Source organism: Solea solea, chromosome 7, assembly GCF_958295425.1.
Source record: "Solea solea chromosome 7, fSolSol10.1, whole genome shotgun sequence".
NCBI classification, from domain to species: Eukaryota; Metazoa; Chordata; class Actinopteri; order Pleuronectiformes; family Soleidae; genus Solea; species Solea solea.
This window is the reverse complement of record NC_081140.1, coordinates 15,152,737-15,180,363: the sequence shown is the minus strand read 5'-3', so window position 1 is coordinate 15,180,363 and position 27,627 is coordinate 15,152,737. Positions and strand designations below refer to the sequence as shown.

At 41.9% G+C, this 27,627-nt stretch overlaps 1 protein-coding gene across 1 annotated transcript; it reads left to right on the top strand.

The window, feature by feature from the left end:
• Nucleotides 1–558: 558 nt before the first annotated feature.
• On the top strand, nucleotides 559–10,591 carry bmp16 (bone morphogenetic protein 16). Its single transcript, XM_058634863.1, has 3 exons — nucleotides 559–1,066; nucleotides 6,172–6,548; nucleotides 8,089–10,591. The coding sequence occupies exons 2-3, from the start codon at nucleotides 6,179–6,181 to the stop codon at nucleotides 9,153–9,155; spliced, it is 1,437 nt and encodes a 478-aa protein (XP_058490846.1). The 5' UTR covers nucleotides 559–1,066; nucleotides 6,172–6,178; the 3' UTR covers nucleotides 9,156–10,591.
• The last annotated feature ends 17,036 nt before the right edge of the window (nucleotides 10,592–27,627 follow it).

Below are 27,627 nucleotides of genomic sequence, written 5' to 3'. Positions count from 1 at the left end.
TGTGGAAAAATAATTAGTCTAAGTATGTTTTCTGACCTCAGGGTTATCTGGACCAGTGTGTGTGTGTGTGTGTGTGTGTCTTTGATGATATGCTTGTGTGTTTGTCTCCTCTATGTGCATGCATGTGTGTGAGGGAATGTGTGATTGCACGAGTGCATGTGTCTTTGACAACATGCTTGTGTGTTTTGTCTCCTCTGTGTATGTATGTGTGTGTATGTATGTGTGTGTGTGTGTGTGTGTGTGCGCGCTGGTGACAGAGAGAGAGAGAGAGTATGTGTGTGAGATGTACTTGGCCGATCTTTGTGACATCACTATTTGGGAGGATCTAAGTGGCCAGGACAGTCAATTAGAGTTAAACTGAGTTTAGCAGCTGGTCAGTGAATGAAAAAGAATGAAAAAAAGTATATAAAAAAAAAGGAAGGTGTGTGTGTGTGTGTGTGTGAGAGTATGGGTATGGAAGGGAGGGTGAGAAAGAGAGAGAGAGAGAGAGGAAAAGGGGAGGAGATACAAAAGGGAGGAACTGAGTGGAGAGGGAGGGAGAGAGTCATAGTAAGGAGGTTAAGGAACAAGAGGAAGTTATTCCCTGTGATACAGCACAGACAGATAGACGGACACAACTCACTTTCCTCCTGTAGCTTCCATGCACAGCAACAGCAGCAGTGCCAGTGTGTTTTAAAAAAAAGTAGAGGTGGAAGTGCAGGCGACAGGGAAAGGGAGTTGCCTACCAGCAGAGGTCACGCAGACAGGCAGAGGGGGAAGCCAGTGCATGTTTTTAAAGAGTTTGCTTATCTGACACTGACAACAGGATGAGAGGCTGAGTGAGGCAGCAGAGAGGAGAGGAGAGAAAATCATGGAGAGAACAGCTTTACCTACTGTTCATTTACACTGGAGAGACAGACAGTGGCTGCTCTGAGACAGGTGAAAAAAATTGAGAGAAACCAAGAAAGAAAAAGAAATAAATAGTCCACTGTGTCCATTCTGTCCAAAGGAGCGAGAGCCGAGGGATCGTAACACTGGAGCTCAAGGATAAACCATGGACTCTGCATACATCCCATCACACCTGGACGTGAGTACTTCATCCTTATGCTTCTTCACTCAGTCACACTCACTCACACACACACACACACGTCTGTCTGTCAGGCCACAGGGTAGAGGAACTGTGCTGCTGAAACCATTAGTCACTCTGGGGAAAGAAAAAAACACACACACACACACACGCACTTACATGCACCTCTGGCACAGAGTGTTGCTCAATCAAAATCTTGTCCGGTAAGCAACTTGTCCAAGAATAATGTGCCCATTATGAGTTCAAAGAGCATAACGTAATTCACCAACAGTGCAATACGCACAGGCTGAGTTGGCCCTCAGTCTCAACACTCTGCAGCTTTAATGTGAAAAGCAGAGGTTTGTTTTTGTTCTGTATTTCACATGGGTTTAGCTGTCAGACACGCAGCAACAGCAGTCTCTGCGCTCGGGTCAGACGTGTCAGTATTTCCACTGATGCTTTTCGGCGGCGGGCCTCCTGTTAACCACAATGCACTTGTGATACAGAGGAGACCTGTGGGCATCCCTGCCTGAGAAACCTGAGAAAAAAAAGCGGCATGAGGACCAGAGACCTGTTGATGCTTATAGCTCAAGCTCAGTCAAATGAGACTAAAGCCCAGATGTACAATACTGCATGCAGGCAGTTTGTGTGCACGTGTGCACGCATGCATGCCTGTGGACCCAGTAGTAATGGTTGTGTTTGGGACCTTAATCTGTTTACGCACTCACATTTAGGTCCCTTTTTGTCCTTATTAGAACATAAAGTGAACACCTATGTAAATCATTACATTTGAAGGTGAAGACATGTTGTAAGGTTAGGGTAAGGATAGATTTAAGTTAAGGTCATAGTCTCCCAACAAAGTCACAATTTTACAGACTGCAATACTATACAGTGCGTGCGTGCGTGTGTGTGTGTGTGTGTGTGACTCTAAATCTGCTTCCCACTGTCATATATTTACAGCCCAGCTCCTCCACAGTTTTACATCTTGGCTTGTGGTTGGACGGACGTGTTAGTACTCACTCTCTTTGATTGTAATGTGTTAAACCCTGTGCTGTTCATAAAGTGTTTGTGTGTGTATGTGACTTTTTGTCATCTGGGTCATTAAGAGTCCAGTAAAACCACACAGCAGCAGTCACTGATACCTGGAATATTGTTGGAATATGTAGTGATTTCATCAGTTACTCATCAGAAAGCAGAGCTACATCTAAACTCGCAACAGTTTTCAACCACTTTTCCCCCCACCACATTACATTTTAGGTCCCAAATCCATGCATTAATGACTAATTAAACATGATAAATATCATGTTCTCATAACCCCATGCATGTTTATACAAACTCATTTGTCATTTTATATTTGGGAAAAAAAGCAGATGTGTTCGCAGGTGTGTGTGTGTGTGTGTGCGTGCACTGTCCATCGCAACGTGACATTTTCTAGTATTTGCAGAGCGACAAAGTGAACCCTGTGGCATGTAAGCTGCATGTATCATGTTCTGAAAGAATGAGACGGCAGCATAGAAAAATGTGAGCATGAAGGGGGGAGCGAGAAATCAGGGAGAGCAAGGGGAGGAATTTGGGAAAAGAAACACGGGAAGAACAACAGGAAGGGAAAGTTGAGGGACCAGGCATAACATGAAGACAGCAGCGGTGGATAAATCAGCCGGCTGCAGTGACACTCCAGCCCTCTGGCCCGGCAGCAGCCCGCCACACTCTTCCGCAAAAACACCATTCATTTTAGGCATAGGAAAAATGAGCAACGTTCATGAGGGAGAAGGAAAGAGACAGAGAAGGAGTGGGAAGGTGATGCAGAGAAGCACAAAAACACGACAGTGAGAACAGAGCAAAAGGACAAAGTTCAAGGAATGCAAGGAGGAAGGAGGAAGGGGAAAAGCATTAGGGGTTTGAAATAAACAGATAAAAGGAGAGGCAGAGAGAGAGAGACACACGACAAAAGACATTAGAGGTCAGAGGTTTTAATCAGCGAGTTCAAAAAGACACAGGGCAGACGCTCGTCTGCTGCACACACCAGGGTCAAGCTACAGTCTGCTTGGGAGGTCAGGTCACATCCAATATGTCTAATAGGCTAAGCTCTACACTCAAAACTGATGCTCACCTCATTCCTGGTCCCCGTATCACACAGATACAAACATTTCTTTAGTCCGTTTTCATGCCAGATATGGAAATACATTTAAAAAAAATCTGGTCTAAAGGGAGGGAACTGAAGGGACGACGTGAGTCAACATGAATGGACCTCAGGATCGGTGGCAGCCCGATGCACACAACACATGAAGATGCTCAAATAGGCCTGGATCCTCTTTGCTCAGTTTAAATTAGACAGCCACAACACAGACACCCAGGGAGATGAGAGAAGCTGTATGTATGTCAAAGTGATGTAGGGCAAAGAGGCCTCCATTTCTCCCTCTGGGTTCTTCTGCCAGCACACCCTGCCATGTGACAGCCGTGTTGCATGAACCTTTGAACCTCACAGTCACCTGGGTGGTTTAGCAGGTGAGGAAAGTACAGGAGCGAGGTGGTGTGTCTGTCCTTAACCTGCTTTACAAGCCTCCACAGTACATGGGAGAGGCTGTCCAGCACTGAGTGTCTAATCTGTAATTGTCCTTTGCTGTGTTGCCTCAGGTGAAGCAGCCCTGGGTGGGGCTGCTGGAGTTTAATAGATAGCTAGCAACAATCCCACGCTTGCAAGTGGCTTATTTTCCCATGGCTGCCCTTTGAACCACCTACGATAATCAATGCACACACACACACACACACACACACACACACACACATGCATAAAAATATCCACGCCTTCACACCTGTGATCGTGTGGCTGTTTTTGTGGCGTGTGGTGAGAATAGTGGTCATTACAGTGTCATTATGTGTTTTAAACACCTCTCTTATCTCACTGCAAAGCAGCTAATCAATTCTCTGTCCCTCTGAGAGATGAGATAAAGAGATGGAGGAGGGAGATACGAAGCAACGGCGTGGACAGGGAGAGAGAGGGGAGAGAGAGAGATAGTTGCCAGTGTTCTCATTTGAAATTATGCTTGTTCATTAAACCGCCATGATACTTCTTTTATTCGTCCCTTTTGTACAGAGGTTTAGCTCATTTGTAGTCCAGATTGTCTTGTTCCCGACAGGTCAACAGGTCTTACCTTTTGGCCCTCAACTTGCTGGTGTCTAATTACTGGCTCATTTATTAACAGCTGCACCACAGAGGTGCAGGGTGTTAGCCAGGTCACAGTGATAATTGCGTGACCCCCTGTCTGTAGTCATGTTCCCGCACTAGGAATAGTCATGAAGGGAGATAAGCTGATCGATTGATTTGAGTCTGCTAAGAGTAGGTTAACTCTCTGCTTAGGGTCAATGGCATAAACAAAGCAGGTGTTTGTATGCATCTGAGCAAATGGGACAGTAATAGATACAGTACAATACGTTACGTAATCCATCAGATCCATCATATGTCAGCTGTCATTCTAAACTTTAAAACAGACACAGAAACAAAAATCTCCTTGTGTTTTCTCCAGATTCTGGGTGTAAAACAAGACAATGCATACATTCACATGCATGTTCTACACTGAATGCAAGCATATGGCTGACACATTTAAATGCGACATATTGGCTCCTGCTCCTAGTTGTTTTTTTTATATATCATTTATAATTTTTACTTTTTATGTACAGGTGAATATTGACAATATTTATCTATCCACTTGAAGCAAAACAAGCTGTCAGCTCCTTTGTCTGACTGCAGGAATGTCAACATTCTTTGAGAAGTCTAGAGTCTAAAGTCAAAGAGCACAGCAGTTTCCACAGTGTAAACACTGTCCAACAGAGTTGATTGTAAGTTAAATATATTACAGGCGTTTTTACACAAGGATCAACGTCAAGTAATGTAAACAATATTACAACAGGTCTACTGAATAAGACTTTTATATTTTGAATCAATACACTTTTAATTAGTTGTAAATTGTTTCAGTAATTTAAATGAAAGTTGAGTGTACTAACAAATGTCTGGTTAATTCAGAAAGGAAGAGAACGAAAAAAATAAACAAATACCCACAATTTAAATCCCTACAACTACATTACATGTCCTTATGTCCACAGTCTTTGATTAATGCGAGCTGTCTGTCATACTCTAGTGTTGATCTCTTTCACATGCAAGCACACACAGTATGATTAAAGTACACATAGAGGCGGGTTAATTGCTTCTGCTAAGGTGTCCTGGGAGATATACGAGTCTTGGGATAAAAATGTTTCTCATAAATCAACCGAGGGAGAAAAAAAACCCCAAAGTGGCACTGTTCCTACTGCCAGGAGTATCAAGCAAACAACTTCATGTGGACGGTAGATTTCTTGAACATATGCCACACGAAGGCTGAAAACTAATGAGAAACTAGTGTGTCCAGGAAGGAAAAGACATAAGCATGATATACAGAGTCCTGCAGCATCTAGTAGGAGCTATCTCTTTTGCAGATTTTCTCAAACAACTTGTTGTATTATGTCTTTACGTCACATGATTGCACTTTTTATAACACAAACACCTACATTTAAAGCTGTAGCTCATTCATTTTAAATATAAACAAACGTCTGTTATGTTTCAAACGTGTTCATGCTAAGGCTAAATCAGAACAGCACGTCAGCTCAACACGACTCTGGGTTTAGATCTCGTGATCTCGTGATGGTCCCTCACTGCACACAGGAAGTGATTCCTTTTATGTCAAGACAAAAAGAGGCAACTGCAACATTATGCTAGTAAGTTTATGCTAGTAAAGTAAGATGTCTGCAAACAGGTTGGAGTGTGACTGAAAACAAGTGCCTGTGAAATTCTACTGGTAAAAAACCCCCCACTTCTTACCGATGTATACACACAAACACTCCCTCAGTCAGGTCTGATAGTATTGCTTGACAAAGATAGGCACAACAGATTAAACAAAGGCAGAATGTTAACATCAACATCCATAAAAATAACCAAAATAACTCTGCAGCTTTAAAGTACCTTAAAGGACCTAAAACAACAAACATGTCTTGACAAGTTTATCTTTTATTCTGTCCACCATTTCCTCTCCACTTCTACGACCTCTTTTCTCCACACACCTGTACCACCATCATCTCCCTATCTCTCCTCCCAGGTCCACCATGTTCCCTGCTAACCTCCTGCTCCTCATGGTCCTGCTGCTACCTCAAGCCTCGTCTGGTCGCCAAGGTGGAGACACCAGCGAGATCAACCATGGCAGAGTATCCCCCACATCTTCCTCCTTGTCGCAGCCAGCGGCCGCTGCTTCACTGCTGGATCCAAGTCTGGCTCAGACCATCCAGAGTCTCCTCCTGAGCCGACTGGGCCTGCAGTCACAGCCTGACCCTCGGCCCGGAGTGCCGGTGCCTAGGTACCTCCTGGATCTTTACCGCTTCCACCAGCAACAGTACCATCTATTAGAAGACCCTTCATTTAGTTTCCCAAGCCAGCACATTCAGCAGGCCAACACTGTACGCAGCTTTCACCACAGTGGTAAGTTCCCTGACACATCATGGTACCATAATATAAACCGGTTTTATTGCATTAGAATATCCAAATCATGATCGCTTGAGCTGAGTTTGACCTTTAAACTGTTCTTCCAAAGACGATATATTCATACGTAGTGTTTTTTTTATCAGCCATAGATGCAGTATAAAGATCTAATTTATGAGGATGTTTGTTGTGACTCCCCACTTAACAATCCAAACACTAAAACTCATATCCTCTTAGATAACATGTTCACAATACTTACCTCCAAAAATGTGCAGAAAGTTTTAGAAACGTCTCACTCCTATACCCATACCTGTACTACCGCCAAATGTCCAACACACTTTTCTATATTAGCAATATGGACTATGTGGAAATAAGAACACTGACTTGGAAAAAGCTCTTAACTAGAGAAGAGAGTGTAAACCACAACCAAGGCTGCTCAATTTTCCACAGTGTCATTACACATCAAGTGCCAGGTTTCATATACATGACCAAAACTATATAAGATATTATTACATGATTTTTTATGAGCAATATTGACTTTGATCACTAACAAAAATCCAGAGTATACTGATCACCATCACAATCTAATACTTTCTGCCTTGTGCTATAACTTACATTCTTAGAAAATGACTCAAAATATGTTCCTAACAAATAAACAGACAAACATTGGCAGAAAATAAAACCTTCTTGGCAGAGAGACAAATACATTTTGATACCAGGCCCCAAAATCAGATTTTAAAAGCTGGCGTGATCAGATAAGAGCCTAAATTGTTCATGACAAGAAAATGCAATTCTGGAGTCAATTAGTTTGCCTTCATTCCACTCAGATAATGCTTTTCTTATCAGCAGCTTGGAAAACAGCTGACGACGCCTGCTCACCAGGACTGTTTGTCCTGCATCAAAAATTTGATCGGGATAACTTCACCTGTAAACCCTGGTGTTCATGTCGCAGCACAGAGGAAATCATTTACAGCCACCCTCTACAAGACATGCCTACAAATGACCTAAAATAAGTTTGTAATAATACACCATAATTGCACATGAGTGGTGAGATTCTCCTAAATAAATTGTCAATTTATCATGAACTTGTTTTGGTTAAGAGACGCAAGGTCCAGCATGGGGCAGTTACCAGATTTTCTTAATTGATTAAATAGCTTTGAATTCTCAAGAATAAAAAAAAAACATCAACCATCTGTCTTTTACACAAAGCCAGGTTCACCCTTAGTTATATGGATTTTACAAATACATCTTGTGACAAATTAATTATTGTACTTCTTTGGAGAAAAAAACCCCAAATGTTCTACCAAATGGTCCAAAAGGTGAGCTACTCTAAACCTTTTGTCACTGTAAATTATTAGTTATTTGATAATATCAGGTAATTTGCAATCTCTCCTCCTCTTTAGCTTTTTTAAGAAGGACTTGGTAACTTTTGGTAACTAGTCTTTAAAAATGAAAGATGCTTGCATCTAAAGTCAAACAAAGCAAATTAAAACCACACTGACATCCCATACCCTCTTGTTTCTCTTCATCTCTCTCTTAGAGCATCTTGGAGACAGGCCCATACCAGATGATCACAAGAGGGTTCACATTTTCTTCAATATTTCCTCCATCCCTCAGGATGAGAGAGTGCTCTCCGCTGAGCTTCGCCTCCTCCGCAGTAATAGAGCCTCCCCGAGCCCCGAGCCCCACAGAATAAACCTATACCTCTCTGAGCACCATGAGGACCCAAAGCCAACTCTCCTGGAGACAAGGTTGCTCACCTCTGGCCTCCATAGCCATAAAGAAAGTGATTTCTGGGAGGCGTTTACCTTAAGTGCAGAGCTCCTCCATGAGGCCCTTGCTAGGAGTGGTAGCCTTGGCTTTCTGCTGGAGGTCCAACCTGAGAACAGTACCTCCTTACCACTTGACCAGAACCTCTCCTCTGCTGCCAGTGAGGGGGAGGCAGAGAAACACAAAGAGGGTCACTTGAGGGTATGCAGGTCTGTTGATCAGGATGAGCATAGCTGGGCTCAGGAGAGACCACTCTTGGTGACTTACAGCCACGATGGGCGTGGAGAACCTTTAGTCAAACATGGCAGGAGGACCTCAAGTGGTGGCCAGAGGATGAGAGGGAGAAATGGGACAAAAGAGAAACCTAGGAGCAGAAGCAAGGGCCACAGTAGGGACCAGTCCTGGTTGAGGGCCAAAAAGACAGCACCAGGTTGGGGGAGTGATAAAGATGGGGTGGTTTGGAACGACAAAGGAAGGGTGAAAAGGAACGGCGGCCGTGCTGCAAAACTGAAGCGCCTTTCCCGCAATAGATGCCGCCGTCATCCTTTATATGTAGATTTCAACGATGTGGGCTGGCACAAGTGGATCATTGCGCCCAGCGGTTATGATGCCTTCTTCTGCCTGGGAGAGTGTCGCTTCCCTCTGGCGGACCACATGAACTCCTCAAGCCACGCCATGGTGCAAACTCTGGTGAACTCGGTGAATGGAGCGGTGCCTCGGGCCTGCTGCGTCCCCACCTCCCTCAGTGCCATTGCCCTGCTCTACTTGGACCCTCAAGACCGAGTGGTGCTGAAGAATTACCAGGACATGGTGGTGGAGGGCTGTGGCTGCCGGTAGTGACCTATAGAGGTTTGCATTGAAGGCAGAAGAAGGTAAAAGAATAGACTGTGTAAGCAACAGCCTCAAAGACTGGTAGAGATAAATGTAGCAGCATGAGAAGAATGAGTGGAGAGGAGGGAGCTAAAGGAGTGGGTAAATCAGCTAAATCTGTTGCAGGAAAAACTGTCAAAGAAAAGAGAAAAGAAAAAGAGTGTAGCATGACCTGCTACACAATGATGACACAATAAGGCAGAGGAAGAATTGCGAGCAGAAATATAATCAATGCAAGTAAACTGCCAGGAATTACCTTAGACTTAATTCAATTTCCCATTTAGCCATGAAACAGCTGCGTGCACCATCATGTGAGAGGCTACACGTTCCTCCATGAGAAGCTTTGACATCACAAGGTGTCTATTCTGTATCTAAGTGTTTGTTACTCATATCACTCTCACATCACTCTCACGTCACTCTCTGACAGGTGAACTGTGTTTAGCTTTCATGGAGGGCAAGCATAATTGTAGGCAGTTGGAGTCGGCAGGTGAGGACATGAATTTTAAGCTCTGAGGCAGAGTTTAGACAATTGTATGTCTTTCTGATGGACTTACTGATGAACAACAGCATCAGCAATACATCAGTGGCACCAGCATGGAACCTAAACTTTGTGTGACAGTGTTGTTTCTGCAGAATTTGAACGGAGAAGTAAGGCGCATCTGTTTTTGTGAGCATTAGCATTAAAGGCAAACTCAACCCTTACACACTCCTGCATCACAAGCTATTTAAAAACACAACAATAATGGTGAGGAACTATTATGCTATTGTTTGAATGTACTACTATTACTATTATTTAAAAAAAAAAAAGAAAAGAGAGACTTTTTTTGTACATTTCCTTTGCAGACGTGAGGAAAAACCATGTGACGGTCGTCTTGTGATTATACATAATTCATGAACATGAATGGCAATTCTAACTTAAAAGACACAATATGTATTTAAATAGCAGCAATATGGTGTATTTAATCTTGAAAATATTTAAGATACCTGCACTCAACAAAGCATTCAGAAAACTGGAAGACGACAGTGGACATGAAGTAAGTTACGGTAGCTTTGCATCTGTTCAGCGTGTTGAAGTAACAGCCCGTGTTACAACACATGTCCAACACATGATAGCAGACATGATGTGTTGCCATTAAAAAAAAAAAGCTCAACTAACAAGCCAATTGGAAGCTCTGTGTATCGTAGCTACTGAAGTGTGTAACAACAGGTGTCTTTCTTAGTTGTGTCTGCATGTGTTGAAACTTGGACTTCAGTGCCTTTCAAACGGGGGCTTTAAACGTGTTCTCTGCTGAGCTTTAGTAATTGTTTTTCAGTGTTGCATTTTTCTCTCTAAATGGAAACATTTAAGCAAAAGCTTGTAAAAATGTTTGACAGTATACCTCTAATAAACAAAGCAAACAGCACCGACTGTGTTTTTCTTGACATTGCCTTCTTTTTAGTGAGCCACTGCATGAAACACAGGCCTCATATGTTTACATTTTTCTTCAGCCGATAATGAATTTTTGGAGGAAAAGCGGGAAGCCATACCACAGAGACTTTTACACAAAATGATAGTTTAGCTTAGGAAGTGACTTCTAATTCACACCAATACAGCTGTGAGTCTGAGATCAAGGTTTAAATGCAAGAGGAAATGTCCTCTCGTCACCGCACATCCTCCCTGACAAAAAACCCCACTGTATCGCCTCCATGTAACGCCCATGAGCAGTGCACACATGCTTCCTGATCCCAGATATCTCATGGAGACATTGCCAGAGATGTGCAGTCATTCCACCGCCATTCAGAATTTTTTTTTTTGCAGCGAATGCAAAAGTCAAGCAAACACAGCAGCAGCGTCTTTCGCCTCCACATTCCTGCATGTGTGAGAGGAAGATCCTGTTCGCTCAGCCTCCATCAGATGAATCAGCTCACTGCAGCTCACAGGTGAGTGAAGGCCACCACGGACAGTTTTAATCTGTTTTCACACCAAAAGCAAAGTGTTAATTGTTTGCATGAGGTACATAAACTAAGTAGCTGCTGTACATAACTAGGACTGGCTATTGATTAAGAATGTTCAATACAGCGTCAATACCTGATTAACACCTACTTTATGAAAGGGCCACTCCACCCAAAGAATATACTGTTTCTTACTGATTTACTGAGTTCCTTGTAAAATAAAATTGACCATGAAATCGGCGTCAAAGTAAAAGGCCTACACTTCTCTTCACTGTGTTTCAGTCAATTATAACAAAAAAGATCTGCAAAAAGAAAATGTATATGAAATAAAAATAAAAAACAGGTCACATTTAATCCAACTCTGTAACAGAATGTGAATTAAATAAACACAGCAGCATCAAAAACAATTACAATACACTTCATTTCTCACAGTCTAATACGATACTACGCTCGGCTATTCACTGCCTCACTGACGCTGATGAGATTAACTCCTTACTTAGTTTACTTACTGTTCACATCAATTGACAACACATTTTTTTAATAATAGGTGATACAAATGAAGGTTTTTTTAGTACCCAGTTGATACCACAAAGGGTATTAAAGTTCAATATCCAGCCCTATTAATGACCCACTAACATCCTACAAAGAAGCACTTCCACTGGTGTAGGGTATGGTATATATGGTATAGTATAACTGGTATAACTATAGAGAGCAGAATGTTAGTAAAGGATTATTTATTTCAGCCCACCTGCCCTTGCAGGCTGTAGGTTATGTTTATGTTTTAGACAGAAATCAAAATGCTTTTGTGTGTATTCCTGTCGCACAGACGTCAGCCAGAGTCCATCTATCAACGTTTCCTCCTGACAAATAGTACGAGAAAATCACAAAAACATCTTTGCAGTCACATTATGAAAGAAGACGTTCAATAAAAATTTAGTGCTTCTTGGACTAATCGGCATAGTCTCATAGTTTGTATGGTAGGAATGTGCGTGTGTGTGTGTGTGTGGCGTCTACCTCTTTCAAAAACAAGAAAGTCTGAAAGAGGTAGATAAAAGATGTGCACGTCAGATGTGTTGTAAATCCTGTGCCTCTCCTGGTTCAGCACCAGCACATTTGATCTCAGCGGCTGTAGCACATTGAAGTTCACTTAGCAGCTGAGCAATAACCTCTGACCCTTTTCCTCCATCACCCAGACGCAACCACATTTTTTTTCCCACCATTCTTGACCCCTCTATCTCACTCTCATCCTTCAGCATCCTCTTTTTTTAAATCATCACCTTCATTTCAGCCTATTTTTCAATCACCTGTCCAACATCAGACATCGTCCAACATCGTCACATGACTCTCAACTCCACACGCTCTGTTTCCCAGGTTCATGTTTTAGTTTAGTTTGAGATCTACTGTTGATCCAAAACAGATCTACATCAGTTGATGTAGTTAATGATGAGATCCACTGGGGGCTCCAGTGCAAAGCCACAAAGAGTTCCACTGCTGTTTTTTAACAGCATTATCCCTGACAATGTAATTATATTCTAAAGCGTCTCATTTAACCCTTTAACACCTAACCCTTAAAACGTCCATCTGGACTTTTTTTTTTTTTTCTCGTTTTAACCACAAACACAACGGAGAATGTCCTGTTATTAAGTGCTTTTGCCCATTTTCCCACCAGAATAACTAACCAATATCTGACAGTTATTTACAATTTACTGCATGTTAAAATACTGGTTTAACAATTTAAAAGGAACAAAAACAAAAATGTTTATTTAGAAAAAAGTTGCAGTTGTACATGAGCAACTGCATGTTAAAAGGTACAACAAACTTAATTACAATAACCACATAGTTTCCCAATACTTAGGGGGAGATGTGAGGAGAAACCGTGGTATCTCCAAGTGTAATCCCACCGTTTTACTGGTACGATAGTTGTTGTGCAGTTTTCAGAGATACAATTACTGATAAAGAATCAGTATTTACAATGTTCAAGCCATTTTGAATGGGGGAAAATAAGAGTTACCAACATCACAGGCTGTAAACATCTGTAGAGGTTGTTGAGTTCAGTTGTTATGCACAATATCTTTAAGATGACAGTTGTTGGCTCAAAGGCAGCTTTTGCATACTTATTATTTCCTTGTGTTTCGTCCATATATTGTGCAGTGGAAGTAGGAGAGACAGCTACCGCATCACGCATTGACCTTTTCCCTTTGTCAAGGCCGTACGCTGCCTCTGTCTCATATCGATGTCTGAAACACATTTGGTCTTCTTTTCTCTCACAGGTGCTCGTGGTCTTGAATTCTTACAGATGACAAACACAGGATATGGCTAAGCTTATCTTGTCAGGTGTGGAGTATGTTTGAAGCTGGGTAGCAGCGGCCTTGACCCAGGCAAGAACAGCTATCCCCCCCCCCCCCCAGTCCATAAATAATGCAGAGGAGCTATGGACAGTTACCCTGGGACTGCACTTCACTGACCTGTGGCCACACTGCTCACCAGGTGTCTGGATTTATCTGCAATATATACCCCAGATAAGTGAAAGGAAAAGAGGGAGGGAGTTCAAGTGCCTCGCATTACAGAGAGTTCTTCACACCGGGATCAGACGTGCTCTTTGAGAGATATTTGTCACTCTGTATTCTGAGTTAATCTGGTAAAATGTCATACAGGAAGAATCAGTTTTTCATTTGTTAATTTCAAGTTAGTTCAGTTTCTATATTGTGGTGTAATGTATGATTACCTCTGCCAAGTAAGTAACATATTTGGACACTTTTGTCCACTTTTGTCCGCCTGTCAGTCTGTCTTTCAGACTGTGAGCAGCATAATTCAGAATTGTTTGATTATTCAGGTCACAAGCTCATCACAGGGCTCTCTATGTGTTTTTAAAAGTATTTTTGAAGTATTTTTCAGATGATTGGAAATATAGGTTGATTATGTTTAGGTTTTATGGATCTAATGTCAAGACCAGTGTGCATTTTATAGTGTTAAAATTCACTAAATGATCCTTTTGTTGTAGTTCAAAGAAAACAAACATGATATAGATCCAGGGCATTGTCCTTGCTTGAGTTAAAGGCAGATTGTGCACAATTTAGTAACATTCATGTTAGTGAAATTGCATTGTTGCAGCTGAGTGTCTCTCCCCCTTACCATTCTTTCACAGTGGAGTACTCTACTGTAGGTAACACTTAACATCGAAACCCAACAGATATTTAGTTTGCATGTTCTGGGCTACTGTAAAAACATGGTGGTCCAAACTAGCAGCCTCTGTTGAGGTGACCCAGCTACTGTTATAAGATCAGTGCGATTAAGGAACGGTCTGTCACTGTCTGGTTCTGCAGCGTTTTGATTGGGTTTAGCTGCATTTAGCTGGAACAATGAGCCCACGATCTACTACGTGATGCCCTGATCTGATCCACTGGCGCAGTCACACCATGAGCTCAGTAACACCCCGAATGACTGCCAAACAGAGGGCCAATAAAGTCACTGGCAGGGGCAATTCAAATTCATTGATTGTTTTAATGATCCACCAGCCCATTGAGGCAGCTGCTCACTAGGATTCATCCCTGAGGACAAGTCTGACAACATAAGATCAAACGCGATTGACGGGCTTCATGATGACTTTGTGTTGGATCATGAGCTACTCTTGTACTGTAGGGAAGTGGATAACAAGTGGACGATATGGCCAACAGTTTGTGCAGCAATAATTCATGAAAAGTTGACCTAGAATTCAAAACTAGAATGAATTCTAACAGCAGCTGATGAAAGCATTGCTAAAATCTCACATGCCTTCGTGTAGTCAGTGAGCGTTTTCTTCTCCCTCCGTTTCCATGCACACTGGCCTCTACCTTGTTTTTTCATCAAAGAACCATATATTGAAAGATTTAAAGAGACTGAAAAAAAACCTGCTCTTGATAGTCATGACTTTAAAGTGTGTCAGCAAACAGAGCTCCAGTTGAACTTTGGAGCGTGTCCCAGTTACAGTATTTACTATCATATATTATCAACAACAGTTGAAGCAACTGTGCTCCCTCCTCCTTTTTAGACCGCTGGACTAACTGCTAGACTCAGCTGTGCAGCCCACCCACTGCACCCATGAAGAATTTTAACGATACCTGTCTGAATTTCTACCAGAGATGGAATCAGACTTTACTTTTCCGGTTAAATTAATTTATGCTCAAAAACACTAAAAGGTTATAGGCTATAATTTGGTTATTACTTCACTACAAATCATCAGTGTTTTTCTTTTTTCCCCAAATCGTTTTCCATATTTTCCTGACATCAGTTCTATTTTTGAAAATTTGTGGATTTGGCAAAGAGGCACAACTACAAACAGTATGTGCCTGCCGGTTTTTAAAACTCTTATGATGAATAAAATCTAAGATGACAGTGATACACCAGCAGCAGAAGAACCAGGACATCACTTATACTACTGAGGTCACAGACCCTGAATGGCTGCAAAAGATTCCCTTTTGGACATCAGAAACTGTTTTCAATCATGCTAACCCCTTAAGTACACTAAATTGCTGTTTGATACATATAGTGTGTCACACAATAAAATGATAGCGTCCCAAATCGCTGCAGCAGATGTAGATGCATCCACCAGTTGCGTGCTGCTGCTGCTGCTGAGTTGGTGGTTTCAGTCTGGAACACATAAAACAGAGAGGGAGGGTTTTACGTTTCACCTTCTGAGTTCCAAAGACAGACTCGTGCTGAAACTAAGCGAGAGACACTGGACCTCTGGATCACAGAATGAGGCAGGTGCAGCGCTTCAAACCACAAAGGCATCTCATGACCCAAAATACTGACCGGGGAAAACTGAACGACCTCTAGGTCTCTCTTTCTGCAACTCTGTGTGCTTGTGTGTTTAATGTTGTGATCAAGTGGTTGATCGAAGACCAGCTATTGCCCCAGATTCATCCCTTGTGACTGAAGCACCTGATAACATCTTGAGTAATACCAGTGAAAGAATCCACAGCGGTCCATGTAACCTGCAAATCTGCTGGTTTTATTGCTTTTCTGTCACCTGTCTACGTCTTCATTTATGTCTTGTCCAATCTCCATCTTACCTCCTCATATTTCCTCGCTGCTCAGGGATGGAAATTTGTGTTTTGATAGGTGTTGCACAGTTCAGATGCTGTCTTGTTTTGAATGGAAATTGCATTCATTCTTTCCTCCTTTCTGCTATTCCTGCCGTCTCTCAACTCCTCTCATTTGCTTGAAAAGGATGCACAGAGGGAGGACATATTGTAAGTTTAATTTTGATGTCACAATTCAAACCACTGGTGTGGTGTGTTGTGGGGGGGGGGGGGGGGGGGGGGGCGTGGGCTGAAAGTGATCAAAACTGGGCCTCTTCATCTGGGAAATAAGATCCTGCCACAAAATGCAGTCTGCATATTGTAATCTTGACAGGTCTATGTGATTGTTTTGGGGTTTTTTTTGTTGTTGTTTTTAACCCTTAGTGCTTACGCAGCATAGATCTTTGCCGCAGGTGCACCCATGGTAAATTGTTGTGGGAATAACCCACAACTCCTTATATGGACATCCTGGGTGTGTGTTTAAAGGTCACATATTCAGGCTTTAAAATGTGATTCATTTTATTTCACATTTTTAGTTGTGATGTAAAGTAGCAATAATTGTGTAGAAGTCACAAAAATAGACAGTTTTTCTCTCCTTTTTGTTCATAAAATAACGAGCCAAGTGATCTATGAACTGTGACGTATTTCCAAATTTCACAAGGTTGCCTAGGTTGTGCTGAAAAAAGGGTATAAAGGATATAAGACACTCTATATTGCACATTCGTATAACCTCTGTATATACTGTATGTTTAAGCGTTAACAATGGTGGCCTATTCTGAGCTCTCAGCAGTTGGTTTGTACAGTGTTCCTATAAGGCTGACAGAAAGGATATACAAAACAAACAAACAAAAATCTAGATTCAAGTCGTAATAAATTGGATTTATCCCTTAAAGTATCTGCAGTGTCAAAGGCCCAGAAAGCTAAAAAGTGCATTTTGGAGTAGTCAGTCACTCAGATGAAAAGGGTGATGCCAGCAGGGTTTCAGCATTGTAAACATATCTATCACTGATACGTCACCGCTGATGAGCGAAAAGACAAGAAACAGACATGTGGGGACAGGATGACTGAAACAGAAACTGTAATGTAGCCCGCGAAGCAAAGGGGAGACAGATAGAAGGAGGAGGAATCAAGTGATGAAGGAAGAGAGAGATGGCGAGGGGAAACGCAGGAGCTGGTGGACAGCTGTTGGTCTGTTTGTTTGGAGAATATCACTCTTCTCCAGATGTTTAGCAGCGCGCACACACAGGAAAAGGGAGAGAGTGAAGGGCAGGAGTGAAGGGGCGAGCGCTACAGAGGGATGTGAGTGACTGGAGGTTCAGTGACGGTTGCCAGGTCGGACTCATCATGGTGTATTTTATGACTGCACATTCGATGCACTATGTGGTCAGCAAGTGGGGGTCAGTGGTAAGAATAGCCCCGACACAGAACAACACAGGAAATAAACACTGGGTCCAAAAAAATCACCTCAAGACGAAAGAAAACCGATAGGTGAAGATGTGGCGCTTAAACATACACATGTAGCTCTAATCTCTGCTTAGACTTCCAGGTATTTTATTTTTTTTACAGAGGGGGGATTTTTCTGGCAGCAGCTTGTTTGTTTCTCATCCCAGTGTGTCAGGAGAAAGAGGCTGAAACCGGGGGTTTACTGAAAAAGAAAAAAAAATCGTCAGAGTGAGACGAACTGTGCAAGTACATCCGCTGAATCGGAGGGAGATGACACAGTTTCCCTCCTGATGGGCAAGGAGGGAGCGGGGTGAAAAGGGAAGTCAGTTAAAAACAGACAGTATGTAAAAACTGAAAAAGTGAAGGAAGTAGGATGGAAGTAGCAGTTAGGGTAGCAGTAAGGGGGCGACTCTGGAAAAACCTCCTTAGCACATAATGTCAATTTTGTAAAGTATGTTCCCATTTAGAGGAGAGTAGGTGATTAAGCATGACACGCACATTGTTTTCATCGTTGTTTTTTATCCACATTTTTATGTCTTTAAATTTATTTGAGTTGCTTTAGATGAATCTTATCGCCTCACGTGAGCTTCTATGCCTTTTAGTTATTGTGTCTTTGATGCACTTTGGTCTACTGTGGTTGTTTTATTGTGCTTCACAAATAAAGTTGGATTGGATACGAGTGGGGTCACACGGTGGTGTAGTGGTTAGCAGCGCCTTGCAGCGAGAAGACCCAGGTTCGAGCCCCGGTTGGGCCTTTCTGCATGGAGGGCCTTTCTGCATGGAGTTTGCATGTTCTCCCCGTGTGTGCGTGGGTTCTCTCCGGGTTCTCCGGCTTCCTCCCACAGTCCAAAAGCATGCAATGTGGGGATAGGTGGATTGGACACTCCAGATTGACCATAGGAGTGAGTGTGAGAGTGAATGGTTGTTTGTCTCTATCTGTGTGGCCCTGCGATGGACTGGCGAACTGTCCAGGGTGTACCCCGCCTATCGCCCGATGTAGCTGAGATTGGCACAGCACCCCCCGCGACCCTCTGGCAGAGGATAAAGCGGTAGATGATGACTGACTGACTGACTGGATACGAGTGGACGGCGTATTGAATTGACAGCTTGTAGTTGGTTGCAGGTAACGTTTGTTAACTTCCATGCAAAAACTGACATGGTGCAAATCACAATTGTCAAGGCTTCTCAGCTTTTTATATACAGTCTGTGGTTAAAACTCAAAGAGGGGCCTTAAATGTATTGTTTTCACACTCGTGAGAGGTCAACGTCATGCTGCATCAGACCCATAATGCAACACACTTGGTCTGTGAACCAATAAGTGTGTAAAATAGGAAAGGTCATTGAACTTGATGAATGAGCGCCATGGGTGATATTTTTAAAACAGAAAAGACAAACTTCCCCTCCTGCTTCTTTACCTCCCTTTCATCCTACCCTATAATGTGCAAGGTCATTTTTCATTATACGTGTGTACAATAAACTCAGGTCCAGCCTCCTTCATTGCAACTGCACGTGTCTTAAAGCGAAGCTGATAATGGACGCATTTATAACAAGGACCTATCACTGAGCAGCAGCAGTACATGCTGCTCCTGAGATGCATTAACACAAGCTGAAGCCTTTCCAGTCGTGTGCCCCCCCCCCCCCCCCCCCCCCATTTTTGGACAAAAAGGAAAAGAACAAAAAGTGAGACAGAGAGAGGGGAAAGAGAAGGGGAGAGGAGGGGTGGAAGGCCTGGCATACAGATTAGATTAGCACTTTAAAACATCTGCAAACTTGTCCAGCCCAGGCTGCTGCTTCCCCACAGACTTGGGCCTTCTTCACTCCACCTCCCCTCCCCTGCTCTTCACCTTTCCATTGTCCACCTTCAACTACACCCCCCCCATTTTGTCTGCTCACCTTTTAGTAAGTTTTCCATAAATATCTTTTGTTTTTACTCACAAGGTTTTGTTGTGAGAGAAACTGACAAGTGAAGTATTTCACTTTGAGGTGTACGTGCATTTACAGATGCCAGTTTTTAAAGTTTACTCGGTAACAAACAAAAAACATTCCTCCCGTCATGAAAGTTATAATGTCTAGTTCTTGGTGAAAACTGTTTATCAGTTTGTACTTTTTGTACTGGGACATTTTGTACCAATCAATGAACTGACTATTGTTTCTGTTATTATACATTATACTTGACAGAATAATGTATATTACCACATACAAATATGTAGATATATATCTATATTCAACAGTTGTGTCAGGGGCAGTAGTAGGACAACAGTGGAAGTGATTCTCACACATGAATTAGAGTGTATTCATGAGTGAAGCACTGGTTTCAGCAGCTCACATGTGCTCATTGAGGAGCTGCAACATCAACACTCTCGTTCACCCTCCCCGAGGGTTCGTCTTTTTTAAGGCTTGATAATGTGTGTTACATTAACACCCTCTTCCAGACTATCCATCCCTGCGAGCAGGTCGTAAGGGACAGCGTGCCCCCCTAACGAGGTTCATATCACCATTATGCACCCATTGGGAAGAACCATTGGCTTGGTTTGGGGGGAAAAAGGTTTTCCTCCATTCCTTTCCCCTCTAGCTATGTGTTTCAGCTTTCCAGCAGCAGTAACTCCAAAGGGAGGAAGGGTGGGAACAGTATGAAGACAAAGCACTGGAAAGACTCATATATACCCTCTAATCTTCACTGGTGGGCTGGGGGAGACTCAATTATCCATCTGAAACTGTAGAGATGACCTGGGACTCCCAAGGGACCATAGGAATGTCCACTTCAAACCTCAAATTTGAGCTTAATATACTCTTAAATGAAGTGTCTCAACAAACCTTCTCCTGACACACCCAAACAAACACTTTTTGATGTCCATCCCTTTGAATCTCTGTATGTGGTGCTGATGAAAACATAAAAGGACCCACAAGTGAATTTTCACAGGACAGCACTATGGGCTGTAACTCAGTGTTGGCCTTTTTCACAACATTATATCCAAAAATGTGATAAAGAAACATACATCTAGTATTTCCTGTCCTTGGCTTATACTGCACTTTTTTTTTTTAAACTCTGTTAAGTGTTTATACTCACGCCTACATTATTATTTAATCGCTATTACTAGACTCAAATACCAAAGATGTTTCGTAAATTCACTTGGTTAAAGCAGGTGACTGTCCGAACTGTAAGGCCTTTCAGTCATTGAATTTCCCGCCTGCTGAGGCTGTGTATGAAGAATAACATATAACCTTTTTTATGAAACAAAACTCAAAAGTGTTTGTGCCAAATAAAGCATTGTGTTTACGAGCTAATGTGATATTTTCCAACAATGGAAAGGTTCAAGCTCCCGAGTACCAGGGTCGGAACTTAATGGAGGTAACTTGGTTTCTGGCTACCTCTGTCTCAAATAGTTTTGAAAATATTGTTTTCTTACTAAAAGAATTTAGAGTGGGAAAAGTTCTTCCTGGTCGTGCATAACAATGGTAACCACGGGGGCAGTGTTTAGCCCACCGCTCTAAAAATAATGTTGTTGTTGAAACACAATATTCTTCATGGCCTGCTCTCATTTCTTTAACAGTTGTATTTTCCTCTTCCCTGTTTTTTTCATGTTGAGCCCTTTTCTGGCTGCACTGAAGCACAAATTCACTTTAATGCAAAATCCAGCTTTTGCAGACAATTTCAACATCAGCCAGATGTGCAGCCGGGATCACTGGTTTACTGGAAGTGTGTACTGACACATGCCACATGACCCCGCAGATTCCCAAAACCTGGTGTGAGTCAAGATCAGGTGTGTGTGTATGTAATTATGTAAGGATGCTATGAAGCTCATATTTGCCAGATTGCAACAGCTAGTAGGAAGGAAGAGAAGGGAAGGCAGCCAAGAGGCCATGGAGCATTTCCATCAACAAAGCCTGTTGTAATAATAATGAGCACTCCAGCAGGTGTCCAGGTTTTACTTGTTCTAAGATGCTGGCAATAACGTTGAATGAAAATCATTACAAAAGCCATAACAAAATATGAAATAGCATGACGTTTTATTGTGAAAGAGAGAGGGACAGGAAGAGAGACATCCCAGCTGTGGTTTGGACACAGCATGAAAACACCAAAAACATGTCACATAAACATCCTTCACACTCCATTTGAATTAATGGGAAGCTGTTCAGAAAGTGAAGGTCAGGAGGGTTTACTCTACATGTAATCTCAGAGCAGGCTGACCCTAGCAGGAGGAAGTGTGAGTATATTATATAAATCACGCACAATTACACATGAAAATCACTGTCTGGCCGGTGTGCAGCTACTGCTGTTTATATTCAAATTGAAATGTCAATCAAAGGGGGATAAATGTTTGAAACAGTAGCAGTCCTGTAATTTGGGCTGCATCTGTTCGGCTGAATGAATCATCTCTGCCACAAAGTCAACAGGTAATGACATGGTATTATCCTGACACCATTGTCTTTGATTCTACGTTAATGTATTCAGTACTTTTCCTTTGAATGTGTCACACGGATGTTCTTGCAGATGTAGGCTACAATCATTGTCTATTATTTTGATGATTGAGTATGTTTGTTTGTTTTTAAATGTCACTGTGGTTATAATGTTTGTGTCATATGTGGGCCTCAGTTTTTGTTTTATTCAAATTGAAGTCACATACACAATAATGTAGAAGAAACATTATTGTCTGCTTGCTTTTGTAATTGTTTTAACTGTTATTTGGTTTTTATTTTTTAATATAATTTAGAGTATAATATCTCCCATCTCCCATCTTTTACATCTTAACTTTTTCGTATGCATTAACTCACAGATATCTTGCAAAGTGAGTCATTTATTCACAGTCAAATACTGGAATAATACCCATATAACACTGCTAACATGCGCCGGTAAATATTAAGCCTGAACCAACTGTTGACATCTCAGGCTCTTGCCAAACCACAACTGAACAATTGACACTTTCCTCTGTCCAACGACCTCTCCAACCATCTGTCCCCTGCTCTTTCTTCCAGTCTGTTTTGGCCAAAGCAACTGCACAATAAAATAAATCACGGGTCAGTTTGTAGCCAGAATGAGAAAACCAATCCTGAAGCTACAATAGCATCTGTTCTTCCTTCTGAATCACACAAACATCCACAGACACAAACACGAGCCTGTGCAACAGCCTTGAGCTGTCAACTCTCAAACCCAAATCCTGGAGGTTTCGTGTCATTAAAAGGCTGTAGCCTGGCATCACCTGACCAATTTATAAATTGGAATGGGTTTGAGCCACAGACCATAAAATAGAAAGTGAACATAGTTTTGGACAACCCTTAAGTAGGGAAATAGTAGAATAGCCACCAGGGGGCAACTCCACTTGGAAGTAGGAGAAATGAGTTCTTTTGGAATTCAATTGTCTCAAACCCTCAAAAAAATGACTGATGAACATTTTTAAATGCTGTTCATAGATGATAAAGCACATATGAATGAACACCAGTGTGACAAACAGGTAGTATCGCCCAATAGGTGCCCAGTTGCATGTGACGTCTTTGACATTGGCACTGACCTAATTGTGATTCTCGGGGCTTCAAACTTTTAAGATTCTTATGTCACTGCCCCATTTGGAGTCTCTAATTCATTTTTAAAATGTTCACAGTGTGTCATCAACAATCATGTGCATTTGTTTGTTGTACTTTTAGACAAAAAAAGACCCATCCATTTTGTCTCTATTCCAGATTAAACAGATTAAATCTCCATATCAGCCATCGGTCTTACATTGTATTAAAACCAGCTTCCTTTTTATATGAATATTACTAGCCTGTAGTCAGTCTGTACTGAATGACAACTAAACCCAGCAGCAGAAATGTTTGCTGATAGCTCCTGTTTATTCTGTTTGACCACAGCTACATACTCCAGTGGGTTTGTATTCACCTGAATCTGTCCAAACTTACCTACACGTTATCTATCTTCATACAATCATACATCCCTGTGATGATAAACATGCAGTTTCAACATGTGTGCACATTTCTGTCAACAGGATTGTACGGGCACAGCATGTGTGGTCACGCATGGATAAGTGTGGCTATAGCACTACAATATTCCCAGTTTACTCTGTAGCATGACCAGGACCAGACCTTGAAGCTAAACACACAGCCAAATATGTTACACAGACATCTAAGTCCCTCTGCTTTCGTGCTTCCCTTCTTTGACCATTCCGCAGCTCACCGTCTGTGTCAGACCATCAGGTTTCCTCAGCCGAGAGTTAGTAGGTCCTCCAAAGCCGCAAACTTCCTGACAGTTTTTTAATCCCTGGGTGTCCGTGTGTAAATCTTTAGAATGTAGCCAAGAGAGAAAAAGCAAATATTCCTCGGCTTGCCATGCAAAAGAGGTTGATATTTCTCCAGCCTTAAATGAAATGTACAATTCAGTTTCAAGTTCTCAGGCTGATGTTGGGGAAAACATGCTATAACTTCCTGAGTAATAACCCGGGAATTGTTTCTGTCAAAAGAATTAGAGAAATTCTGAGAAACTTCCAGCTGTGAAATAGAGTAATATTCTGAGTTTATTACAGAAGGGTTGTGCGGAGTGTCCAGTGAAGTGGGTGATATTGTCTGGGAAAAGGCTACTGCAACAACAATTTTTGTAACAGAATCCAAAAACCAGTAATATTAAATGGACAGTAACGCTGATGGCGGAGGTCCCACTCGCTCATTCCCCCTCTTTCCATCTCAGTGTCGAGTGCCAGGACGCCACTTCCTACATGGCGGTTCTCAGGGAAATGGGAGGGCTAGGAACAGGAAACTTCAGAGAGCACATCACAGACAGACGGAAATGAATATTTCAAGAAATGAAGTGTGTGAATGCCTCTGTATGCATGTGTGTGTACCTTATGTGCGTGCATGTTGGATGATGAGGCACCAAGGGTGTAAGTAGGAGAAAGAGAGAGAGAACAGGAAGGGAATTACATAAAAAAAAAAATGACTTATACAGTGGAGAATAGTGTGAAAGTGAGCCAAAAGAAGTTATGGCTGAAAAAGAAGGAGAGACAGAAAGGAAAGAGAGAAAAACAGATGGAGGAATTAAAAGCAGGCAGGAATAGGAGTTTTGCACAGGTGGGATGGACGGATGGGTGGATGGGTGGATAATGGAAAATCTCTTTGTCCTAAGTCCTTCCGCCTTCTTCTAATTACGTGGCAGTGGATTTGCGGTGACTGTCTTCTTCTGGTCAATCCCCACATACAGCTGCTCGGTGCCAGACCAAATTCTACCTCCATTTTATATCTCCCCAAGTTCCACCCTGTGTTTTCCTAATGTCGAAAAAGGGAAGCGCTTTTTTTTATTGGGATACCTGGGACATGTGGTATGGACATATGGTAGCCATCACTGCTGGCTTAGGACCTGAGGAAGTAAAAGATACGTAGGGTGATGCGGGAGCAGAGGTGAGGCGAGGAGAGGCAGTACAAGAGAAAATTCACAATTTCCATACGTAGTCAAAGCAGCAGGGAGTCGTTTCAGAAACAGGCCGTGCTTGATAATACTTTAGCATAGCAGGATGAAGACGAGTGTGGGTAGTTATGGAGCATTTGTCAGGGGGTGAGGAGAACCAGTGTGGTCCAGCTGGTCAACTGTGTCCTGTATCTTTTTATGAAGATGGTGGTTAATACACAAACTTTAATTTGCCTGTCACATATGATGTATCTTGTGTATCTACAGTGAAAGTGAGAGGGTTATCCTATAGCTTCTAGTCACTCAGTCATATTTCACTACAACACTGACGCTTACTTGACTGTGTGCAAAATAAATGGACCCCCAAAGAGTCTGACGCTCATAATTCAGTGGTGGAAGAAAATATTAGTCAAAGTACACAGTATTAGATAAATACTACAGTTTAATTTCCTGTACATCATAACGTATTAGTTGATTTTATTTTGTATCAATAATTTAAACATTCATAATAAACACATTCACTAATCACTCTCAAAAATATAAGCTTTCACTTATCAGCAATGAATTAAGAGTGACGTCATTTGTCCTATTGCTCATGCAAAAGACTCTGACAGAAAATGTTCAACTATTCCTTTAAATTCTGCTTTTAAAAATGGAACTATCCGATTATTTCTTATATGAAAGAACATAAAAATACAGAATGTGTGACATTTTACTCTGGTGAAATATCCCTGCTCTCTCAAGTCAATTTTTCCTTCAGTTCATGGGAATCAAAGACAAAGTGCAGAAGAGATCATGGAAAAATGATCACAACCTCAAAGGCATTTTTTAGTTCAGGAGGCGACAGACTCGAAGCATCTAAGGATCTCGGGACACCAGGCTGCATTGTGGGTGTTCATAAGGTTTCCTTATTAAAGTGGATTCACTTTAGAGAATGACTCACTCTACAATTATTGCGTGAACACGTCACACTGACATTTATTAACCTCTGAGTACAAGAGGGGACAGATATCTTTGACACTTTTCTGCTGTAAAAGCTCACTGTCGACTTTATGAATGAGCAGAGGAGTCGTCAATGATAAATTAGTTGTTGGAAGAGGTGAACAGTCTCGATAAAAGGAATGTCGGGATTCAGTTAGTACATAATAAAGCTCTATGACAGGACATGTATCGCCCCCCTGTGGATTTCTGAGTAATTACCAAAACAGTGCCCTGAAAGTCTACACTATGACCTAGTTTGCTCTGCCCTGTCCCCAACACCTTCACAGTCATAGTGCTCCGGTAGGAAGTTGTCTCGCTTTACTTGTGCCGTGTGATTCTTTTACCTCACCTGCTCAGGTGTGATGCCATTTTTCCACTAAGTGTGGCGCGGGAATGTCGCCACAGACACAAAAGATAAAAACTGCTATGCTGAAAAACACAGAAAGAGTGTTGTTTATATTTAAAATACACACTACAGCAGGGGTCTCAAACATGCGGTCCCCTTCAATCCTTTTCATGCAGCCTGCCACTTAATTTCAAGTTATAATGAGTTATTTTTGTATGTTTTTTTAATTAATAGACACATTTTAACATCATAAATATGTTTATATTGTCAACTTTTGAACGTACGAAATTTTGTAAAATGTCATCAGAAATATGATTTAAAATAAATATAATGTTGAATAAATATTATTATGAATAAATATTATTATTTCTAGATATATATTTTTCTCAAAACCTTTGGACTTTTCTTTTAAAATGACCGGCCACCAACTGACCAATCTAGACTGGCCCTTATTTACAGACCAAACTAGACACTCAGTGGCCCCCAGGTTGAGTTTGAGACCCCTGCACTACAGCTTTAAATATGGCAAGAACATCAACTTCCGTAACCCCTCCACCCGTGTCTATAATCTGCACAGGTGTGTATGTAGAAGTTATCGGTTATCAGATATAATCGCCTGTCGTCTCCATTAAGATGAGGGAAGGAAGGGAAAATAGAAGTCAAAGCAAAAGCCTTATCCACCTAAAAGCCACATTTACATAATGATTTTTTGTTCAGGAAAAGGGAAAGAATCCAGTTTCTATTGTTTACTTGTCTTCCTGGCATTTTTTTTAATGATATTGCAATACAGGGGTGTGATAATCTCTCCTACAGGCCCTAAAGAGATCTTGTTAGGAGTTTCAGTGTCTGGTTTTGTGTTCAATCTCTGTTTTTAATCGTATGTTTGGATCGTTTCTCCGCTTCCTCTGCTCTCTCTTTCATCTCCTCTCCTTACTCGGCAGCAGACTGCAAATCCCAGTGTTAGTGGCTACAGTTGCTAATAAATACAGAGGACCCACGGGCATTATCCAGATGAAGACTCTCAGGAGACTGTCACAAAAAACAAATGGTTTGTCTCAATGATGACAATCTGTACGATGAAAAACTACAGCTTCCAGACTTATAGCCTGATGTTGTCTCAGCTGAGGATTTAGATAAATCCCATTAATCAGAAATCAGCTCAGTGTGTGTGTGCCCTGGCTTTATACTCAAGAGTCAGGTTGCAGAGATGTGTGCTCCTTGTGTTGGGAGGATGGTTAGGGGTTGAAGTGAGTCACATCCAATCTGTCCAAGGACAACCTGCAGAGAAGG

Coding starts and splice junctions, on each gene's coding strand:
- bmp16 (XM_058634863.1), top strand. CDS start 6,179: ATGTTCCCTGCTAACCTCCTGCTCCTCATGGTCCTGCTGCTACCTCAA. Junction 6,549..8,088: donor ACGCAGCTTTCACCACAGTG/GTAAGTTCCCTG, acceptor TCTCTCTCTTAG/AGCATCTTGGAGACAGGCCC.